The sequence below is a fragment of the Natator depressus genome, chromosome 11, assembly GCF_965152275.1.
Source record: "Natator depressus isolate rNatDep1 chromosome 11, rNatDep2.hap1, whole genome shotgun sequence".
NCBI classification, from domain to species: domain Eukaryota; kingdom Metazoa; phylum Chordata; order Testudines; family Cheloniidae; genus Natator; species Natator depressus.
The window spans coordinates 60,502,138-60,524,597 of record NC_134244.1 but is presented as its reverse complement, the minus strand read 5'-3'; the positions used below and the strand labels follow the sequence as shown (position 1 = coordinate 60,524,597).

At 42.4% G+C, this 22,460-nt stretch overlaps 2 protein-coding genes across 3 annotated transcripts in view; one reads left to right on the top strand and one right to left on the bottom strand.

Moving 5' to 3' along the window:
• RAPH1 (Ras association (RalGDS/AF-6) and pleckstrin homology domains 1) overlaps positions 1 to 22,460 on the top strand; it is a 536,692-nt gene that overhangs the window by 279,660 nt on the left and 234,572 nt on the right. For both annotated transcript variants that reach the window (XM_074967964.1, XM_074967968.1), the window contains one exon: positions 5,375 to 5,518. In XM_074967964.1, the coding sequence (XP_074824065.1) occupies positions 5,375 to 5,518 (144 nt within the window). The remainder of the gene's footprint in view (positions 1 to 5,374; positions 5,519 to 22,460) is intronic.
• CD28 (CD28 molecule) lies at positions 61 to 11,208 on the bottom strand. Its single transcript, XM_074967986.1, has 4 exons — positions 11,142 to 11,208; positions 4,345 to 4,704; positions 3,947 to 4,065; positions 61 to 276 (listed from the first exon to the last, which is right to left on the bottom strand). The coding sequence occupies exons 1-4, from the start codon at positions 11,194 to 11,196 to the stop codon at positions 136 to 138; spliced, it is 675 nt and encodes a 224-aa protein (XP_074824087.1). The 5' UTR covers positions 11,197 to 11,208; the 3' UTR covers positions 61 to 135.

Genomic DNA, 22,460 nt, shown 5'->3' with positions numbered 1-22,460 from the left:
GGACTTGCTATGATGTAGAGATGTCATCAAATATAACAGATATGACAAACTAATGGCAGGCTGTCCTTTCACGTCCAAGTGCACACGGCAGAGTAAAAGCACACCAGGGGTATTAGCAGCTTGGTAAGCAGATAGTCATGGTTCCCAAGAGCGGTATTCAGTGTGTATCCGAGTTGGCGCGTAGGGTTGGTAATGCTTGTTCTTTGGGCCAGGAGGATGGCGTGGCGTCATATTCATGTAGTCACTCGTCAGGATTCTGTTCCTCTTGTTTTTCCACTACAGGGGGGAAGGTATGAAAACATTTCTGCAATTAGTTTTTCCTCCTAAATAATTTTTTAAAAGCCTTTGTGCAAGGAGTCCAGAGTGTTTGTTAAAGCTGCGCTCATAAGGAATAAAGGACTTGATTTGTTTTTCCTCCTTTCCAATTAATGAATTGTCCAAGCAGGTCATGATATTATCAAACATATTCACCACTCAGAATAATTCCCCAAGGCTTTTTCAGGAAAGCACTGAAGCAAGTGCCTAAAGTTAAATAAATTCATCTAAACAACAGCATGAGTAGTCAGATAAAATGTTCTGCGAAATTTTCCCTCCTCTCCTGTCAGTGGCCGAGCAGCCCACCTGCAGAGAAAGCTATGCTATTAGAGAGATCTCCTGGTAGTGAATGCTGTAAACTAAGATTGTGTTCTAACTTCTCTTCTAACCACCTTCTTAGCTGGAGGAATGACTCAGCGGAAGTAAAGCAAGTGCAGTCAGCAAGGGGTTTTCCTAGCTTCTAACTAGAAAATTTTTAAAAATTGCTAATGTAAACAAAATAAGAGTGACAGAAAACTCCTCCTGCCTGTATGTAACTGTGAAGCCCTGTCCTCCATCTCCCAAACTATCTGCAGTCTGCTGGTTGAGGGGTGAAGGAAGCAGAGGTGAGGTTATTCTCATCTATCTGGCCCTGAGTACTATACCTCACACTCATTAATGGACTTCTGCCTCACAGTAACCTGTGCAGTAGGAAAGCACTATCCCTATTTTGCAGATAGCAAACTGAGGCACAGGGTAGATTACGCGACTTGCCTGAAGTCAGAGAGGAAGTCTGTGGCTGAGCAAGCAAGTGAACCCATGGCTTCTGCAGTCTAGCTCAGTGTCCTATCCTCTAGGCCATTATTCCTACCTAGGTTAATCCCTTGTGAATTAGCGACTGTGCAGTGGGCCTCCCTTCTATCACACCTCTATGGCTGTAACTTGCTAAAAACATCTTTTTGCTGAAATTTCTTGCATTTGAAATATTTTCAAAAGCTTGAGCAAAGTCTGTATTTTTTACTTTAGTAAGGACTAAACATATAATTTTTCCAAAATACTTGTGACTCTTCTTGTGTGTGCATGCATGTGCCCACACGAACAAACACAATTCAATCTGCTCAGGTTTCCAAATGGCTAGTCCTCGCTGAAGGCCAGTCTACAGAACAATTTGCCTGAAAAGCATGTAAAGTGTGGATGTATGCCTATTTATATATACACACGTGAGAGAGGCCTTACATCTGGAGTTATAAGCAACTCAGCTGAGCAGTAAATGTCAGTTCTATAGAATAACATACATAAAGGTTAGTTACATATTTTATGCTGGTATTTCACTGTGGAGTTCCTCAGTTGTGTACTTCTGACTCTGCAGTAATTGAGGTGCACAGGGAAGCCAGTAGGAAGATTGGGGTTTCAGAGTTCTAATCTCCTTTTTTATTTTTTATTTTTTTAAAAAAAAAACCCACTCTTATATAAATATAATGTTAAGGAGATTATTTTCCCTTCTTTGAAGTGAAGAACTGTTAAATTTCACCTAGTGACAGGCACAGATGGAATATTTTGGATTACTAGCTTTACTGCTACATAATATTTTAGAATACAGTGAGTGCAATTCTACCCTCAGATATGCCTGTGTTAATCTAACTGATCTGGATGGCAGTTGTACAGATATCCCTGGAGGTGCAAAATTGTGTTCGATATGTGCAACATGGGGGGGATTAAGGTTACATTAACAACTTTAATATTTCCTGACTTTAAAATGGTGACCAAGTTTCATTCATTCAAGCTTGGAAAAGTAAATTATATTACTTATCAACTGTGCAGTGTGTGTCTAAATTATTAGATACATACATGTGTGCTCGCACAGGTATATAATCTATAACATAGATATATACTTGTGTGTGTGTGTGTGGATAGACAAATGTACAATTTTAAAATCCTCTAGCTAAGTCTGAGTTATCTTTGGCTTATTGAAATATTTAAGTAGCATGAATAAATGCCTGACTGTACAAAGATGAAGGTGTAGGACTGATGGTTTTGGAGAGCAAAGCACTTTTTCTCAACAGAAGTCAAAAACTGTGTAAGAACACAGAATGAATTAGGGTTTGGCCTAGCTGAAACTGTCATTGTGGGTAGCTTTTTTGGACCCATAATCTTTATTAGCCAGCTCTATTTACATCCAACAGCACTGTAAGTATGTCAGCACTCTGAATACATGTTATTCAGAGGATACCAGCAGCAGGTAAAAATGGATGAAGCAAGCACAGTACAGAATCAGAATGCTACACTGCCATTGTCCGTAGGAGTGTGTGTCATCTTAGTAAGAATCTGTATCTGAGATGTAAGAGCGAGAAAATCCAAACAGCAGAGAGAAAATTGTTCAGACTCGAACTTTTGGATCTGAAATGACAGTATTTCATCAAGGCACAGATGCTACATAGCAATTTCACCTATTGGTTGTACCATTTTAGCTTTCCTATGATAAAATCAGAGCAAATCTCCTCAGTGGGGGTGGGGGAGAAGAGAGCGTTTACTGGCTTTAAATTTGTTAATGGCCATGCCTGATCCAGCTTGCATATCATCAGGGATTCTCATTGCAATGAGCTTTGGGCCTCTGTATGACAATGCTGATGCAATTTAGTGACCTTGACTGGCAATGGGACTGGGTTTCTGTACTCAAATGTAGGGTTTAATCTGAAGGAGGGGTCAGGGAATTGCAGGCAGATTACCTTGTAATTCGTTGACAATATATATTTAAAAAGAGAGAGAGAGACTGGGAGGAGGAGAGTTCTCCTATATGGTCACTATTCAAGCCTGCACGAGTGAAATAATCTAGCTGTACTCTATACAATATGGGGATCAAACCCCGCCCCCACATCCATGCACAGAAGAGGACGTCGGCTGCCTCCACACCTGCATGTCCTTTCTCCCTGGACCTGCAGATCTGTGTGTCCAATCAGGCAGAAGAGGATGGAGCCAGGGTGTGTCAGGGGTGTGTCATTGCTCCAGAGATATTTTAAAAGAAAAGATTCAGAGACAGCATTATCTTTCCTATGCCGCCCACTCCATGGTAGAGCAAGGGTAGTGGCCAGAGGGAGTCCAGTGGAGTCAGGCTACCAGGGAGGGTGGGGAAGAGGGAGAGTTGCTGCAGAGGCAAAAGGAAGCCCTATGGAAGGGCTTGGCTAGCTGCTGAGCCAGAGGACCTGTGCATATTGTAGGTGGGCTCCATGGTCTGTCGCATCCTTCTAGAGAATAACCTAGGAAGTAGTTCACAAGGGGCTTCTTGCTGGTTTCCTGCCTCTGCCCCCTCTGCTGTTGGTTTTATTATGAGCAGGGACAATCCAAGCCAGTGTTACTAGGGGCGGAATGTGTGAGAGCCTGGAGCTCTGACGCAGTCAAATCTCCAACTCAAGCCCCAGCCAGAGTTCTGCAGGGTTAGGACTCTGGTGTGGAGCCTTGTTACTGATGTGAGTGCAGCGGGCAGTCAGATTTTGTTTCCTGTGAATGGATGAGCAACCAGAGTGAAGAACCATCGCTGTTCTTAAACTGAAGATGCCAATAACTGTGGAAGGTATAAGCTGGGCAAAAGCTGGTGGGTGGAAGGGTGGGGGTGTACCTGAGTCACATAAAGCAAGGAAAAAAACTCATTTCTTACCCAGCAGATAACAAACGCTGCAGTTATTAGCACACTGTAGAAAGCCAGAAATCCAAGAGTCACCACTAGAGCCCAGAAGGGTGTTGCAGATTCAATTTCTGGTGATTGGAGGAGCATCTCTTAAAGAAACAGAATTAAAAAAAACGTCAGAGAACATAAAAGCAATAACTTTAATTTCCATTTATTGACTCCTTGCTCCAACACTCTTCTGTAAATTCTGTGGCCATCAGAGGAAAGTGGCAGGTTGCCAGACCCATTATTTGGGGGAAGAGGAATTTTGCCTTTCACTGAGAAATAGTCATTACATACCTGACAGGGAACCTCAATGCTGTGAGCTCTAGCGTTAAGGTGTACATGTAAGGAAAAGGATATTGGACAATTATGATTTTGTGTCTTACCTGTCACATGAATGACAGTCCCATTGCTCTTGTCATTGTAGATGTAAGGAGGTGGAAACATGACCTCAATTTTGCAGAAGTAAATATCTGTTTGGTCAGTATTCAGCTTCCAAAGACTGAAATTCACTTGCTTTGTATGGCTATCAACTGCCACAAGGCAGTTGAATTCTTTATTTGAATGATGGTTGTGGAAGGAACCATTCCAGGAAACAGAGCAGACTTCAACCGCTCTGTCTGTTCCTTTATTCAGTGATGCTCTGAATTCGTTCCCAGTTCCATTATAGGCATATTTGCAAGCCAAGGTAGCATTTTTATTAGATGCCATGATTCGAGGCGGCTGTTCCACCAAAATCTTGTTTTCTGGGAGGGAGGATGGAAAAAAACACTTATTTATAAAATACATTATATGATTTTAAAAAAATATCACATCCTGCTAGTGCAATTGCTCAACATACCAGTACCCACTGAGACTGTGTATCTACCAGTGTGATCAAGGGTATGTTGGATTACAAGTGTGACATTTAATACTGAAGCTCTAACTTCTGTCCCGGTTATAGACACACCAGTGTATTCATTCCTTAGCATAGAGTGTCCTAGTGGACACCACTAAGTTGAAATATATATTTAATATCTAGCTTACCAAGCAACAAAAAAAGAGGACCACTGTTATACATAGGCCTTCTGTTCCAAGAACAACCTTATTAAAAGGCAAATAGCTTGATGGTGTAACTGACCCCAGTTGGGCCCTCACTAGAATTTGACCCTGATACCTTTAGCATGGCATGAGCCTCTACAACTTGAGTTAAAAAAAATTCCTCTCGCTAGGTGCTGTAGTAACCTCTTAACCTCTATCTTATGTGGACCAGCCATAAGATGGTGACAAAGAGTTAGTTCCATAGCATTTAGCACACTAATGGCCCGAAGATACACTTCCTACAGAGGCAGAATCCTACTTGATCTAACTGGCCTGATACATAAGAACAATGTGGTTTTTGTCTCCCACATCACTGGGGTCTCTCTGTACTACCAGGTGCCAAAAGGAGTTGAATCGCTGAAATGGACTGCAAAGAAGGCTGCTTATTTAAGTGAGACCTTACACTCTCTTGGAGAGCAGAGAAAAGAAGTGAGAGGGAGAACGACTCTCACCAACAGCAAAGCTTTCACAACAGTGCAGGTGTGTGACCACACAAGTCTTTGTGCAGATCTTTTACATTAGGCCTTTGTGGGCTCTATCCGGCCGAGCCATAGGCACAGTCACAGGGGATGCTGAGGGGGGAAACTGTTTCTGCCCCAGTTTATGTCCCCCTCCAATTTTCTGCTTCAAAACCTTCTATCCTTCTCCTCAACCTCTTAAAAGGGCTAGGGAATAAATGGAGTGGGGGCAAAGGTCCTTTCTAAGCTAGTGGGAGTCTAGAGGACCTTGTCCCCACTCGTCAAATGACTGATTGGAAGAACAGAAATGGGTGGAGCACCAGTGGCTTAGCAGAAGAAGGGGTTCAGAAACTGCCCTCAGGAACTCTCTGTTCACTGGCCTAACAGCAATTGGAAAGCATCTGTTGAAAAGGATAGGGGGAGCAGCCGGAGATGGGGAGGAAGCATTGGGGGAGGGGGTAGAGCAAACATGGAGGACTTGGACGGAGAGAAACACACGCAGAGGAATCTGGGAAAGGAAGGGGCATGTTGGCCAGTAACTGATCTAGGGGAGGATAACAGAGACAACCCACCAACTGGCGTCTTGAATATATGTGAGACGGGTGCATCCCTACAGCCAGCATTAGTTCTTTGATTGCCAACTTAACTCACTACTGCAGAAGCTAGCCACTCTCCCACTCCAGGAACTGCTTGCTAACCTCTGGTTTTTTTGTGTTCTCTGAGGAAGAAGAAAGAGAGCAGGCATTGCATACTGGCTTTGCAGAGCCCCCTCTCTAGCAAGAGAAGAATGCAAGGGAGAGGAAGATTCCAGTCATTTCTCCTGAGGCCCCTTGCTTCAGCTTGATAGCACTGTGTGTACTAGTGCGGGAGAGACAAACTTACACATATTGCTGCAAACCTTGCCTACTTTCCTGTGTCTGCAAAACCCAGGAGAGTGAGAAACTAACTTAGAGCAGGGAGTTCCCTTACGCTGGCAGAAAGTGGTCCAGATTTTGGATTCTGTCCCATTGTCCCAAGACAGCTGAGAGCACTATTTGGCTAAGGCCTTATCTTCACTAGGGGAATTAAATGTTTGGTTCATTTGTCTGCTTTTGAAACGTGTTAGCTAATCTATTTTAATTAAGTGCTGTTTTAAAATATTTTATTGCTGACTGTAGCCTCGGTTTAACACCTTTTCCAAACATGGTAGCTGGAAGTCGTTCAACCTAGCAAGAAAATCAATACATGACCTGGGCTGGAGTGTGCAAGACGCTAGCAGAATTCTTTTATATGTATCATGTTTGGGGCCTATGAATCCTACTGGGAGTGAGGGTTGCCTAGTTTTTAGATAACTGGAGAACGAGGCGTTGCGGGTAACATGTTCTTATTGGTAGCAGAATTGCGGTGGTGCCTAGAGGCCAGGGTCCATGCTATACACATGTATAACAAAGAGCTGTTCCCTGCCCCAGTGAGCTCCCAATCTAAGTAAGTGTCCTTGATCAGAAACTTCCAAAAACATTAGCAGATTAGAGAAACGCCTGCAAAGCTGTCACAAACACTTATGAAGAAAAACGAGATCCTTTTGGCCAGCCCTGCTTAGGGGCAAAGGGGAACCCTCTGAAGTCTCATCACTGAGGCAAGCCCCTCAAGGCATTGTTTAGACTCTTCTAAGGAGCCCAGTAACCTTCCCCGGTGCTTTGCTACCATAGGCTGGTCTCTAATCTCAGATGTGCGGTGTGTAACACCAAATATCTTGAACTCCCCTATTCAACTGCAGTATCGGATCATTTTTGCACCCGCAGCAATGTGTTGCTGACAATATGAGATTCAAATCTATTGGCTTTTCTACCCAAAATTATTTCCTGCTTTCTTGGCCATGCAGCCAAATCTGTGAGCCCTCTGATGCAGATTAGATGTTAGCATAGGTTCTTGTTCTTCATTAGCCAAGCATATGGAAATACAAGATGCCGTAATAGCATGAGCAAAGTGTATTGCATGGGTCAGTGGATGAGGACTGTTTACAAATGTTTTGTTCAAGCTGAGAACCAGGGTTAGCTTTGTCAGGTGGCTCCGCTACATTAAATCACATCACCACCTAAACAGATTGAGCGGTTTTGTTCTTCATTATGTGGAACAAATTATTCCTCATGAAAGCTATGTGCATTGATGGGGGCATAATGCAAGCAAGCGTTGTGTGACCTCAGCATGCAGCTCTACCAAAGCACCCGAGTCCCAGCCTCCGGCAAGGCCTCTTATCCCTCTCTTGTGGTTCTGTCTGTTGGAGAAAATCAGCCATGCCAAAATGTATATTCGGTCCACAAGACAATAAGATTAGCCCATCAATCTCTCATGTCACCTGTGACCAGAACAGGATTTGAATAAATCCTCAACAGGAGCTGAATCTGGGCGAGTAAATAGAATTTGAACCTCGGTCTCTAAGAGGCTGGTGTACTAACACACTGCCGAAGCATAGTTCGAGTTGATCTTGCATTCATGAAAACACTTTTCTTATAAATGTCACTTGGGCTTTGTTAAAATGGTAAAACATTGAAACATTTAGTAGGTGTTTCCATTTGTGACTCGTTTCCCATAAATAGGGCTATGATTGCTATTTCCAATGTAAAACAATGTTCCGTTGTAAGTGCTACATAATAATAAACATCTATATAGAGCCATGACTGCACCTGACCTTACCCAGCCCAGAAAGCAACAGTTATGAGAAATCACTGTCTACAATTTCATAAAAGTCTTAAAGTCTGGGGTGGAACCACACTCTGTAGCAAATTAAGCACATGCATGAGCTTTCGCAGGATCGGGGCCTTCAGATTTATAAGCAACTGTTGCACATAGTCCGTGTAAGATCTCCTTGTCATAAAGCATTTCACAGCACATTCTTCATATTAAATTTATATTATAATAGAATTTAGGACTTTTCATCACGAAAAAATCTTAACCATCCTTAATAACTGTAAAACACTGACGTTCTGATCTCATACACCTTACGCAAGTAAAACTCCATTGAAGTCATTGTGGCCCAGGAAGAGAAACAGAGAAAACATAAAAGTAAGGAAGAATAATTGTTTTTCCAAAATTTTCCATGCATAGCCAGCAAGTGATTAAAAACGTCCTGCGCTTGATTGGTAGACCAGAGAAGCAAATAATTTTATTCCCTCTTTTCTCCCATACAGTACTGATATTGAAAACAGTAGTTGTTTTGCCTTTGTTAGGAGTATGGGATGACGTTTTGAACAGCTAAACTGTTGTTCTGCATAAACATAATAGAGAAAAGGCCCATCTGAATGCCTCGGGAAGGGAGGAAACTGAAGGGGGCTAAAAAACCTATAAACAGAAACATACACAGATATGGTACCAAAAAAAAGCAATTCTGACTTAAGGCTACCAATTTGTGCTGTTCAGCTACTTCCAGTCTTTTTTAAGATGCTCAGAAGGGTCTTTTCTCTGTTACTTTTGGGTTTTTTTTATTGGCTAATTCAACCAACTGTCTATGATATGCAGCTTCCCCTGAAATGAAACATCCTACTCTGATCCACTTCTCTTGATCATGAGAGTCTCATACCCTTGCTAATCTCCCCTTCCTTACATTAAGTACTGTGTGAAAAAAGGTAATAAATGCCAGGAGATGCACTACTGGTTTAGTTAAGCGCAATTTCTTAATTTGCAGGGCCCAGGGGTCTGTTTAACTTGTTCGAAGAAGAGGAAATGTGTTGATGTCATCCTAGTGTCTGGTAAACCACTGCTCACCTTGCATACACACCAGAGATCATTCTACGGACTAGTAACCTGGGTGGGTTACAGGTCTGTTTTTAACCCAGAAAAACCATGAGCCAGCAGATTTCCTGTAGTACAAGGGTGGGATCATTTGCTACACCATATCCGGAGAACCCACCAGGATTGGTTATGAAACACACACTGCAGACAGAATATTCTAGCTGCCTCTTAGATTACAGTAAAATAATTACTCAGCGAGAAAGACAAGCAAGAAAAAAGTACCTTTTTGTCAACACTAATGCAAAGATTGTGATTCAGGTCAACATACAGCGTTCTCTGAGATAGTGTTATAATACCATAATGGGACAGTCTTGTTGGCCTTAGTCAGGCAATGTTCTCATTGACTTTAATGGCCATTTGGATTATATAAGGACTGCAGCATTCGGCCCAACAATAATAATGTCCATTTATTAAGCATCTCTGATCTGAGGATCTAAATATAAAGACAAGGTGGAGAAGAAACCTATGGCAAATGCTCATTTAAGCTCTCATCCTGCAAGCTCATACACGTGCTTAACTTTACACATTTGAGTAGTCCCTCTGAAACCAATGGGACTCCTCAAGTATTTAAAGTTAAGCAAGCATGCAAGTGTCTGTAGGATCTGGGCCAACGGCAGTGTGTCAGAGCATCATTAATATATACTGCAGTTCAAAGGATTTGCTTAAAGCTGCTGGCACCTCATTGATTATTCCCCCACTCCCACCTCCCCACACTGTTCACCTACTCCTCTTGCTTATCCCCACTCCTAGAGTAATAATCATCTGTTTGTGACAACCCCATTGCCTGCTGTGGAAATAATTATGATGTTACAAACAGAGAATTATAACTTCAGAGGAGGAATAAGAAGCGGAAGCTGATGAACTCTGAAGCAATATCGATCTTGATTTCATGCAAATTACAATATCCTTAACCAGGGGAAGAGAATTGCAGAAAAATGTAAGAACTGTTTCTAACTCCTTTTTTCTAATTCTTCTGCCAGGCAACAGCAGCAATGTAAGAATGGTCTACATGTGACTAGTTCTGTTAGGAGGACAGGTTCCTGTTCATCTCTTTTCCTGTAAATATACAAATGCTGACATTTAGAGAAGAGCTGACAACATGAATTCACAGGCCAGTGATTTCAGCAATACTTTGACTTGAGATTATCCTAGCAAAAACGATCATTCCCTGCCTTGCTTTGCATTCTACTATGTCCCTTTGAAAGATGTGGCAATTATGAAGCTACTAAAACTGCATAGGAGAGGTGATTACAAGACATAGAGTAAACTAAGCAAGAACAACTGAAGATTTAAAACATTCAGTAACATGTTAAGATTCCCACATAGACATTTTTTTGTTTTCAGAGGGAAATTGATTATTCAGTAGGGAGCAATAGTTTTTTTTTTAAACCAACCATCAGCAACCCATTGATTGTCCTAGAAAAAACCCCTCTATTTTTATCCATTTTACATATTTGTTAATTCTCACTCAGTATTCTTAGGGCTCAGTCCTGCAGCCCTTTAGACAGGGTGAACTTTCAATGGAATATAGGCTGCACATTGGACACTCTGGAGGTGACAGAAACATATACATTGAAAGAAATGGAGACATCAAAACAGTTTGGACCCTAAAATAAAGAGAACCCACCAAGGTAGCAGTAGTATGTTCAAAACTGATATATGCCAGGGGACAAATCCTGACTCCAAAACATACCTAAAGAGAAGTCAAATAAAAAAGCTCTTAGGCTCCAATTTGGAGAAGATTGCAATTAAAAAAACAAAACAAAACAAAATCCATTTTATCAGCCTGCAGTAACTAGTCACCTACATCGAAATACATTCTCCTGCATCTTAATGATGGTCCAGAAAAGTAAATGGAAAGGATCAAAATGGTTTACCTGTTACTTCAGCAGCTTGAATGAAGCTGAGAGCAGCGAGTATCCAGACTATCATGATGATAATGGTGGGCTGCAAATTTAGATGCCACCCCCACAAAGAAATCTGAAGAATGAACCACAAGCCAACCTGGTGGGGCTAGACTGTTCAGTCACTCACACATTCTCTCTCTCCTCTCCTTTCCCCCTCCAGAGCACTTGATCTACATACTGACTGAAACCACTGTGATGGCAACATTTCAAACCGGAAATTAAGTTGTTTGATGACTTCAGCTTTTTATCTTTAGGAAGTCTCGTCTCTGTTGCTTAAAAGGAAAGTTTGTCCTTGGTAAAACTGTATTATGCTAAAGGAAATGAAAGCCCACCTTCCAACATTCAATAGAGTGCCCCTTTTGGCTAGCCAGTGTTTGGGTGGGGACTTGTAGACCTGTTTCTGTTACGAGCAGAAATGGATGAAACAAGTCAGGTATATACACTTTGGTGCAATCCTGTTTATTTATAAAGACCGTACCCAGAGTCCAGTCTCACTGAACATAGTCGATTAGAAACAAACAGCAAGTCATTCCCTTGCTTACTATTTCCAAGTCTGTCCCTCCAATGAGTTGTGTGCCAAGAAGCTCTGTTTCTCTGCCCGTTTGAAGGCCGCAGTACCAACTATTTCTCTTGCTGGATTCCTGCCTCTAATGCACACACAGCTTGCCAACAATGCCCTAGCATCTAGGTTTGCCCAGTTCAAAAGGAACCCTCTTACAGCTGAGCCTGGCTCAGGCTTTGCCAGATGACCCTGTGCCTATGGTAGTAGCCTCCTATTGTTTCCGGCTATCGTGTCATAAAGGAGTATTTAACTGCTCCTTCCATTTAATCTGAAATAAGGGTCTGTGATTGTCTAATAGATCAAAGACCTGCTTGATGGCAGCCATTAATACCCTCCAGCATAATAGTAGCATGGTCAGGCTGTTTGAGATCTTTACTATTAAACTATTTCCTGCACTCAAAAGGAACAAATCACAGAGCCAAACTCTACTATGGATGAATGTGTATGGCTCTCATTGACATCTATAGGAGGTGAACATCTGTATCCATGGGTAGAGTTTGGCCTACGATGCCTTGACTTCCCTCTCAAAACGCCATCAGAATGGACTTCAAGCTACAATATTTCACTATTTACGGAGAGAGAGAGAGAGAGAGAGAGTATATTTTGGCAAAAAGTAACATAGTGCTTTGCCTGTTCTCTTAATCAAACTGATTCCTGAGTTCATATTAAACTTTACATTAAGCAGCTGACCTAGTATGCGTTCTACCATCCTCCATAAAGAATGTCTGAAATTCCTTAGATGTGAATTTTGGAGTGTCTTGTCCTGTCCTGTCCTGTCCTGAGTGCACGCCCCTCACTGTGGGCTGACAAAACCACACCCTCATGGCCCTACTGGGCATGCTCAAAGTGCAACACCAGTATAAGAGGGAGCAGCCTGGCTCAGTCTGGGCTGACTGCTGTAGGGGAAGGAGGTGTGCTGCTGGCTCCTGCTGAAGGCATGTGGGCACTTTACAATGCGGAGGCCAGCCAGCTGACAGCAACCCTCAACCCACAGGCTCCGGACACTACCGAGGGAGAAGGAACCAGGGAAACTAGGAAGCCACAAGATGCGGCGAAGTGGGTAGGAAGTAACCCAGGGAGTCTTTGTGGGGAGTTGGTTGGACAACCAGAGACTAGCTTGGTGTGTTTTGGCTGGATCCCTGCCGAGCTGGTGGCAGGTAACCCTGCCACCAACAGGACTCTGGGTCGGGACCCACTGGAGAGGGAGGGCCTGGGTCCCCCATCCTGGCTGCTGCCCAGCCTGGGGTGGCTGCTCATCCTGACAGTAACTGGCTGCTAGGCTGCACATCCCCGAGCTGGAGGCCAGTGACTGACTCTGGCTGCTAGGCCACACTGTCCTGAGCTGGGGGTGCACAGGCACGACTGCAGGCCTATCAAGACTCATGCCCTGCCCCAGGAGAGGACCTGACCCACAACATGGAGACTGATGTCTGATGTGACATCTAAAGAGAGTGAACATGCAGAAAACAAATTTCTCAGTTACTTCTATGCTAGAGGTCATAATATTTAGAACCATTAGCATCAGCTGTTATAATAAACACTTGCTTGTTTTTTCTCTGCAAATTAGATTGGAATCTTCTCTCTGGATGGCAAGATAGAATGGCAGGCATTTCATGGCACATATGTTGTGATACACAGTGACTTAACTATTTCAGGGTGGTTTCCCTGTAATTCTGGCAGATGTCGGGCTTGCAGGGATATTTATGTAGTCCTAAGGATACCACACCATATACAGTCTGCTGCCATTTATTTCATCGTCAATAGGGAGAGTGGTTTCCAGCCAGGATTTTCTGAAAAATCGGGTTGTGGATTTTTCACTTTTGATAGCCGCTGGGGATGATAGTTCAACAGTGCTTCTTTGGTGTATAGATAGCATGCACCCAAGATCTCTTGGACGAGACGCTTCATTCAGAGCCCAGCTCTGTAATCTGGTAGCTAGTTCAACTGCTCTACCCACTTCCAGTCCAAGAATTTTAACAAGAGGCTTGTGGTCTACAATCCGTGTGGAAACTCATGGAATTTCATGACGCTAGACCCAGGCTTTTCTGTCTGAGCCCAGTTTTTTGTTTTTGGGAAAAATGAAAAACCCAAGTGTGACGTGTTCATCCCCCCCCATCCGGGATGCCACTTGATGTGCTGCGGTCCCACTGGTTCCACGCATTCCACCAGTCTGGGTTTCCTCACCCTGTCCTAGCTGTGCCAGGACCTCAAGCCTTCTCTAGCACACACACAGGTAAGGCCACACCCAGCTGCAGATGGACACAGAGACACTTAGATTAGCTCTGTATGGGGGGAATCAGCTCAGGGAGTGCCCAGCATTCACATGCACACTTCCTTTGGGGTATAAACCCAAAATAATGCTGTCTTGCGCTGGATAGAAAGATCCCCGGATATGAATTGCACAAACTGGGTTTTGAAATAAACAAGAAATAAGCTTATTAACTACAGAAGGTAAATTTTAAGTGATTATAAAGGATAGCAAAAAAACAAAGCAGATTACCGAGAAAATAAAACAAAACACACAAACAAAGCTTAATACACTCATGAAACAGGTTACAAATTGTAATTTCTCACCCTAAATGTTGTTTTAGGCAAGTTGAAGAGTTTCTGTAGCTGAGAGTTCCAGTTATTTCTCTTTACAGACTGGACCCCTGTCTCAGCCTGGACTTAACCCCTGCCTTTCTCTTTCGGTGTTTTTTAGCAATCTTCCTTCTTGGACCGGGAGGCAATGAAGACGAGTCTTGATTGATTTACTCCCCAGCCTTAAATAGAATTTGCATAAGGCGGGAACCCTTTGTTTCCAGTGGAAAAATACCAGCAGTGTCCAAGGTGGTACTACATACCAGGTGATATCATCAGATGACCCTGCAGTGTCAAAGCAACATCCCAGGAAGCTTCTCAGGAGATTAGTATCTCCAAAGTTCTATTGTCCTTCTTAAATGTCTCATTCAGGTTGATTGGCTACTATCTGGTGGGGGTTCCCCCAAGGACACACACAGTTGTTACATAGTCAATATTCCTAACTTCAGATACAGAAACGAATCATGCATACAAATTGGGTAAACACATTCAGTAGATCATAACCTTTCCAATGATACCTCACATGACCCATCTTGCATAAAATGTATCTTAGTTATGCCATATTCATATCATAACAATATTTCTATGAAGAATATAGGGTGTAACATCACACCAAGAGATGGGTTTTTAGGTGAGATGACTAAACCAGTTCCTGTTGATCCTGTATTACAGGATCAAAAAGGAATTGTAATTTGAGCTCAGAGTTTCTAACACCATTGAACATCTCAATGAATTCTTGGTCTCCCTAAATGCCTTGTTAACCAATATTGGTTTCGTCTTGCAAAATTGTGCCATCCTATCACTGGTACAGGCAGATGAGCCTGCACACTTTGTATCAGACCCAATCCAGGCCCAAACACATCAATGTACTGTACACATGATGTTGCCGGGGTATTGGATACTTTCTATACTTGGAATCAATGCAGACATAGGTGATTTAACCTATAATGGCTCCAACACTGATGGAATTGACCCCTTTGTCAAAATCAGATTTGGACTGTGTTGTTTAACACAACATTTTGGTTTTACCTTAATTTTTCCCAAAGCTGAAGGCTCTGTCTTGTGCACACTGGATAAAATGGTGCCATTTAGGCATATCCCTAAGTGCGGGAATGTTGGCGAACCCCTGGGTGAGTGCAGGACGGGGTTGTGCCTTAGAAAGTACTATCCCTTCCCTGGGGCACAGTGGGAATGCACAGCCTGCCCATTCTGCTGTTGGCTGTGGTTCAGCCATGGCCCTGTACCTACCTGCCCTCTTTTTTGTGCCCCTCATGAGTCTTGGGATGGGGAAAGCATGGGGAACTAACCTTGAACAGTCCTGAGCACAGAGACGGTAGTTGTCCCTGACCCTTTTTGGAGGAGTGGAGGGGAGGGGGAGTAAGGCTCCTTGTCCCATTCCCTACTTTCCATTCCCCACCTTCTCCAGTAGCACTCAGAAGGGTCAGGGCCAATCTGGCGCATAGTATTGGCTCTAAGTGCACTGTTACCAAATTGTGTTTGAGACAGTCCATATGCAATTTGAGAAACTGCATCCATAGCGTGCAGGCCTATGCAACTGCCCAATGTATTATTTTCTCGGTGCTAACCAGCAGTTCCAGTGCTGCCTTTTCCAATTCCTCATGTTCTTCAGTGAGGTATTTAGCGCTGCCTAATGGCTTTCTCTTTGATCCCTGCTGTGGGGTCCAGTGTAAAGGGCATACTCTTCAGCAAGCTCGCAGCATCCTCACTTCCAATCCATCTAGCCTTTAACAGGAGCACAAACCACTGTTCTGTTTCCAAGGACACGCATCTTGCATTGGCTCCCTTTCTCCTCCAAACTGGGACCATGCTCTTCTAATCACTGGTTTTTAAACTGTTTACTTCTAAACACTTTAGAAACTTCCCTTTGTCACTTCAGCTCTATGGTCCTTCTCCAAAGCCAAGGCTCCTCTGAAGGAGCGGAGGGGTGGGAGGAGGGTTGTACAAGTGCTCAGGTCTGCTAGCTCAGGACAAACCACAGAAAAGCCTGTCAGAAAACATCTAGAAATGGCCCAGAATGACAAGTCTCTTTCTTTAATTTTCCCAGGTATTCAGACAGTGTTCCCCTTGCTAAGCAATAGCGAAAACAGCTGGTAGTATTCTACAATAAAGTTAATTTTATGTCCTAAACCCATTTTTAACTCAGATTTCCATCTGACTAGGCCGTCTGGACTCTGTCTGGCAAATTCTGTTTGGAGTCACATCAGTGCAAATCTGGAGTCATTTTGCTAGTTTCAGTGGGGCTACTCCACATTTGCACTGCTGGAAATGAGAGTGTCATTTGGTCCTGTATTGGGAGAGGTGGATGTTTCCTTTCCTCTGCAGTATAATGTCCTGGTCCCACTAAAATAAATGGGAATTTTGCTGTTGACTTCAGGGGCCACTGTCTTTTTCTTTGAGTAACTCCATGAGACATAAAATACCACTCCAGATGTTCAGCACAAAGCTGAAAATGCTGTTCATTTTCATCAGAAAAGTCCCCTGCTACACCAATAATGGCTTGGACTGGATTTTTTGGCAACTTTCTGAATTTCCTCTCTTGTGGATGTGATCCACTGTGATTCCTCTGAGACTAAATCAGGCACCTTTTAAACAATCCCAAGAAATCATAGAATCATAGAATATTAGGTTTGGAAGAGACCTCAGGAGGTCATCTAGTCCAATCCCCTGCTCAAAGCAGGACCAACACCCACTAAATCATCCCAGCCAGGGCTTTGTCAAAGTGGGCCTTAAAAACCTCTAAAGATGGAGATTCCACCACCTCCCTAGGTAACCCATTCCAGTGCTTCACCACCCTCCTAGTGAAATAGTTTTTCCTGATATCCAACCTAGACCTCTCCCACTGCAACTTGAGACCAGTGCTCCTTGTTCTGTCATCTGCCACTACTGAGAACAACCTAGCTACATCCTCTTTGGAACCCCCCTTCAGGTAGTTGAAGGCTGCTATCAAATCTCCTCTCACTCTTCTCTTCTGTAGACTAAATAACCCTAGTTCCCTCAGCCTCTCCTCGTAAGTCCTAGCCAGAGGATCACTTTACCCGTTGTGTGAAGAAGAATCAGGAAGCACTGACTTGGGGTCTCCTCCAATGTTCAACTTCTATAAAGCACAGAAAACAAACTCAAAAAATGGAGAGAACAAACTAGGAGCCTAATCTGTAAGGCTGGAGTCTAAACTGTAAATGGAGAGGTTCCCCTTGACTTCCGTGGGAATCGCCCTGCACCCTAGCAGCTCTCAACATGCACTTCTACACACTCTGTTCTCAGACTAATAAAAACACAGGGGCTTCCTAGAACATTACTTGTGACATTATATTAGCATTAGCTTGTCCTACCCAGGTCAATCCAATAGGAAAACAGCAGGTCATCCAGATGCCCATATAACTTATGTGCATACACTGTGAAATCATTGACTTTTTCAGTTACTGAACTAAATTATAATACTGTGCAAAGAATCTATTTAATATTGTCTTATGGAATCCACTTCCACCATATCATGATATGGATCATATGTGTCTGAGCTGTTTTTCATATGGACCTTATTCTGTTTATTTTGTTTAGTTGGCTAGTGCTCCGCTGATCAAGTAGATGGGCTCATTACACCACCTAAAGAGCTCAAAACAACTTCATTCTTTCTAAGCAACTCTAAAGAGCTATTTGGTATGAATAGTGCTAGAGTGCACTTGTTAGTACTTTACCTTTCTTTTGCCTAAAAATCCTCAGTAGAAGGAGTGTGTGTATGTAACCACGCACTTTTTGAGAGAGAGAAAATGCATAGTAATATGGTGTGATATAAAGGGTTTGATGAAGGGTCACATTATTCATGAGGCACTGTATGAACTATACAAGTCCTCCCCCCAAAATGTCCACTCACTATGCAAGCTTGTGCTTACGGGGCACTTTTCATCTAGTGGTCTCAAAAGCATTTTACAAAGAGGAGTACATATAATTCTCCCATTTTACAGAGTGGGAGACAGGCAGAGTGACCATGGACAAGTCACCTCCCTGATGGTAAAGCCAAGAATAGAATTGATCTCCTGTGTTCCGGCCCATTCCCCTCTCCATGAGCTACACTGGCTTCCAATAAAACCATTGTAGCACACCACTATAAATATATTGTGTACACACATATTTTACAGAAAAAAATGTTACTAAATGTTTCAAAGTCCTTAAATGTATTGGGGTTATCTTTGCATTCTTCTATCTATATAGAGCCTTCAAAGAGAGGAAAAATGGAAATATATTAAAACACCTTTGAAATGTACCTTAAAGGAATGTAGCTGTCCAATACCCATTGACATCAAGGGTAAAATTTTCCGAAGCAATTTAAGTATTCATGACCTTAAATCCCACTGGCTTGCAATGACAGGTAGACTCCACGGTGCCTGTTACTTTTGAAAATGGACCTTAGGCTCTCCTGAGTCACGCAGGCACTTTTGAAAATCTGACCCGTTCTCAGGGTATGTCAAGGGTAAGGTTTTTATAGTAGTCCTGAATTAGCCACGCTGCATAAATACCGGGGCAGAGCCTCAGCTGGTGTGAACTGTCAGAGCTCCATTGGCTTCAGTCAGGGCCAGCCCTAGACCAAATGGCACCCCAGGCTAGGAGCATCGTGTGCCTTCTTATCTCTTGGGTTTCCTGAATTTTTTTAGGGTTTTTTTTTTTTAATATATACAGCACCCATCTGACATACCTTCCCTATACAGCTCTCCCCCGTTTACAAACTCAGGAGCAAACAGTCCTCTTTATGAAGTCAAAATTTGTTGTGCAATACAATTACTGTCCCCTTTAAAGAAATATCTGTGGAGCTGGTAAACAGCCTAGCCTAATAATACAGTGGAACATTGTCCTTGGGATTACCTCATGCTGAGTGTCCCTCACAGGAAGTGATTATTTTGGTTGACACTAATAAAGAGTAACTTGTAGAATAAGCACTTTACATGAGTTCTTCACCTGAAGACAGTGGCTTCCAAAGGCCTGGGCAAACCTAGATGATGTCCAAATTCAACAACTTTCTTCCAAAAGAGTGACCTTTTCTCAGACTGTGGTTCTGCCAAAGCCAGCCTGCAGTGTCATTCTCTGCCAAAATTCGATGAGAAACAGAAGTTTTATTGTTTTTCTGTTGCAAAAAAAAAAGAAAAATACTGAGTCATAGTAAATTAGAAATGTTTTCTGGGATGGAATATTAAACACCATAAATATGCTAGCAAGAGCTTCAAACATTTCCACTCGGGAACCAGCAACCAAAATTCTGGGAAGTCCTTCTTAATTTTAAACTGGATGCTTCTTAGAAAAATGAATCCTGCCTTAACTCACCATATAAACATTTCTTTCAAAATATTCCTTAGAGGAGAGTGTACAAAAATAAACCCTACCACCCTGAGAAATCTGGATGGTTTGGGGAATCCATACTAGTTTTTTAAAAGCATCACATACACCGTTTTAAAAGTGCCTTTCTTTCAAGGAGCTCAAACATTTCACATGCATTAATTAATACCCAGATGCCATGTGAATGTGCATAATAGAATTACCAAGACAGATAAGTAGGTTCACAACACCTCTAAGAGGTGGCAAGACATTGTTAGGAAGAGAAACCCAGGTCTCCTGATTCCCAGGCTTGGTCTACACTACTAACGTATGCTGGTGTAACTGCACTCAGGGATGTGGAAATTCACACCCCTAAGCAACATAGTTATATCAACCTAATCCCCAGTATAAACAGCACTATGTTGATGCGAGGGCTTCTCTCGTTGACATAGCTACCACCTCTCAGGGAAGCTTGCCCATCGGTGTAGGTAGCGTCTTCACTAAACACTACAGCTGCACCATTGCAGCCCTGTAAGTGTAGACAAGCCCTCAGTCTTCCATTCTAGGCAACGCTGCCTCCTTATAATTTTTAAAAAATTAAGTGTCCCGTTTCTAAACACCAGCTAACCCGTATTATTTGCCCTTGTTATGTCAAATTCTCGGATTAAGCTTTCGTCAAATGTCCATGGTTAGTTGCCTATGGAGTTTGTATTATGTCTTCTAGTCAATTAAAATCTTAATTTTTTTTTCAAAGTAACCTTGCAGAGATGAGACAAATTAGTAAGCAGCAGCACTGGTTTAATAATAGAAGAAAGTGATTCATGACTATATTCATGATTAGAGCTCTCTGCTGGCGTTCTGGGGTCATGTTTATTTTAGGATTTCGATTGCCAGTCTATTTATGAATTCTAAACATTTTGTAAATTTTAACACAAATTATTATTCATCTGGTAACTCATAACAGAGATGCATTAGCAGCTGCTCATTAGCTAATATGCTTCATACATTATACTCCTGTTTTAAAAGTTTCAGCCATTCAATCAGAGAGCAGAAACAATAGCATGTGAATTAGGCAACCCGCTACACACCATTGGGGAAAATAAACAAACAAGGGTATTTGCAAAGACAACAGTTTATGAACAGCCCACCAGTTGAGGTGTATGTGTATAAGCTGTTTGGTGAATTCTCACGATTAACTCCTAGAAATCATGATGAATTTGGATGTTGTTGTTGGCATCCTTTTGTCTGCAAGAGACGGTGGGAATTGGAGCTATGATCAATTCATGAGTAGAAAAAGTGGGATAAATTAGTCTGATCAACCAATAATTCAACCCACTCTGGCAAACAGAGGTATATACGGAAAATATAATCCACTACAAAGATGACTATAACACATCCCTCTTCTTCTCAATAGCAAGAGAAGAGAGTGAGGAAGGCAACCCTGGATCAATAACTCCGATATCTTCGAGTCTCTCTGTGACAGCCATGTGGTAAAACAAAACCTCTAGTAGCTCTGCATTAAAAGAAAGGGGAATAAGTATTTAGTGTCTTCCTTGACCTGTATCAATTGAAAGTACAATCCTTCTTTTCTAATATTTCCAGTTTTTAACTGGTGTCTTTTTCTTTGATATTTTCACTTCTGCTTTTGGCTTTTCTTTTTAGCCCTGAGCATATGTTACATTTTGGTTTTCTTGTGTTTCCACATTTATTTTCTTTAAAACTATTGTTGAGCCCAAACTAATGTCAGGGGGAAGGGTCCAGCATCAGGACTGGAGAAACAGAATCCCATTAACTTGCCAATAGAAGGAAAGGGGTTAGATGTGCCTGGATTCTCTCTGCCACTTAGCAATAAGCATAGCTGGGCCAGGAAGTGTAAAGAATAATAATCTGTCCCATAAGAGGTGGTCTTAAGAGGGACTATATGGGGGTCTAAAGTGAAGTTCGTCCTGTAACTGTGACATTTGGTATTTAGCATCACCTCTTGAAAAATTTAGCACCCAGGCAAGTGGTGTCGTGTTTTATTGTAGACACGCTCTACATAGCTGGGAGCGGTTCTCATGTCACTGTAGTTAATCCACCTCCCCGAGAGGCAGTAGCAGGCAGCTGCTATTTGCATATGTGCAACACAAGCACATCTTGTGTGCATGAAGCAAGACATCAGAGTGCAGAGCAGGGTGGGGCAGTTCGAAGAATTAAAATCAGAGGGTAAAAAGTGTCTGGATTTAAAAAAATACTAAAGGCTTCTCCAGAAATAACATTTCCAGTACATGAGAAGAATTAGAATTTCTCAATCTAGATCCGGCTCACCTGGGATGAGTTTAGATCCAGGTTTTGCCTTAGACCTATCTCTGTAAGGCTTAAATAGCCCTTGGCTAACTAGGTGGAAGTGTTCAAACAGTTTGGTATTCAGACACTGAGGGCCAAGTTTATTTGGGGTCTGGTAAACCACAGTGCTGCATTCATCTGCCAAGAGACCTACCCTGTCATACTAAACAAACTAGGGACCTATTTTCTCATCAATGAATGTGTGTAGTTCATTTCTTGCTTACTGAGAATTACAGTCAGGAATTCAGAGGAGCATCTACCTCTATGACACATTACACTGGGAATCACACGAGAAGAAAATCTCTCTTGAGATTACCTTCACTGCCATAGTCAATCCTAGCTAGAAAAACTACATAGTCTTCTTTCCTCATTTCATTTAGCTAATCTTGGTTCCAGTCCTAGATAGACAATGGAAGCAAAATAATAAACATATTGATGCCAAAGATAAATCGGAGCTGCGTAATTTTAGATTTGGATCTGTACTTCTCCAAAGTTTGTGG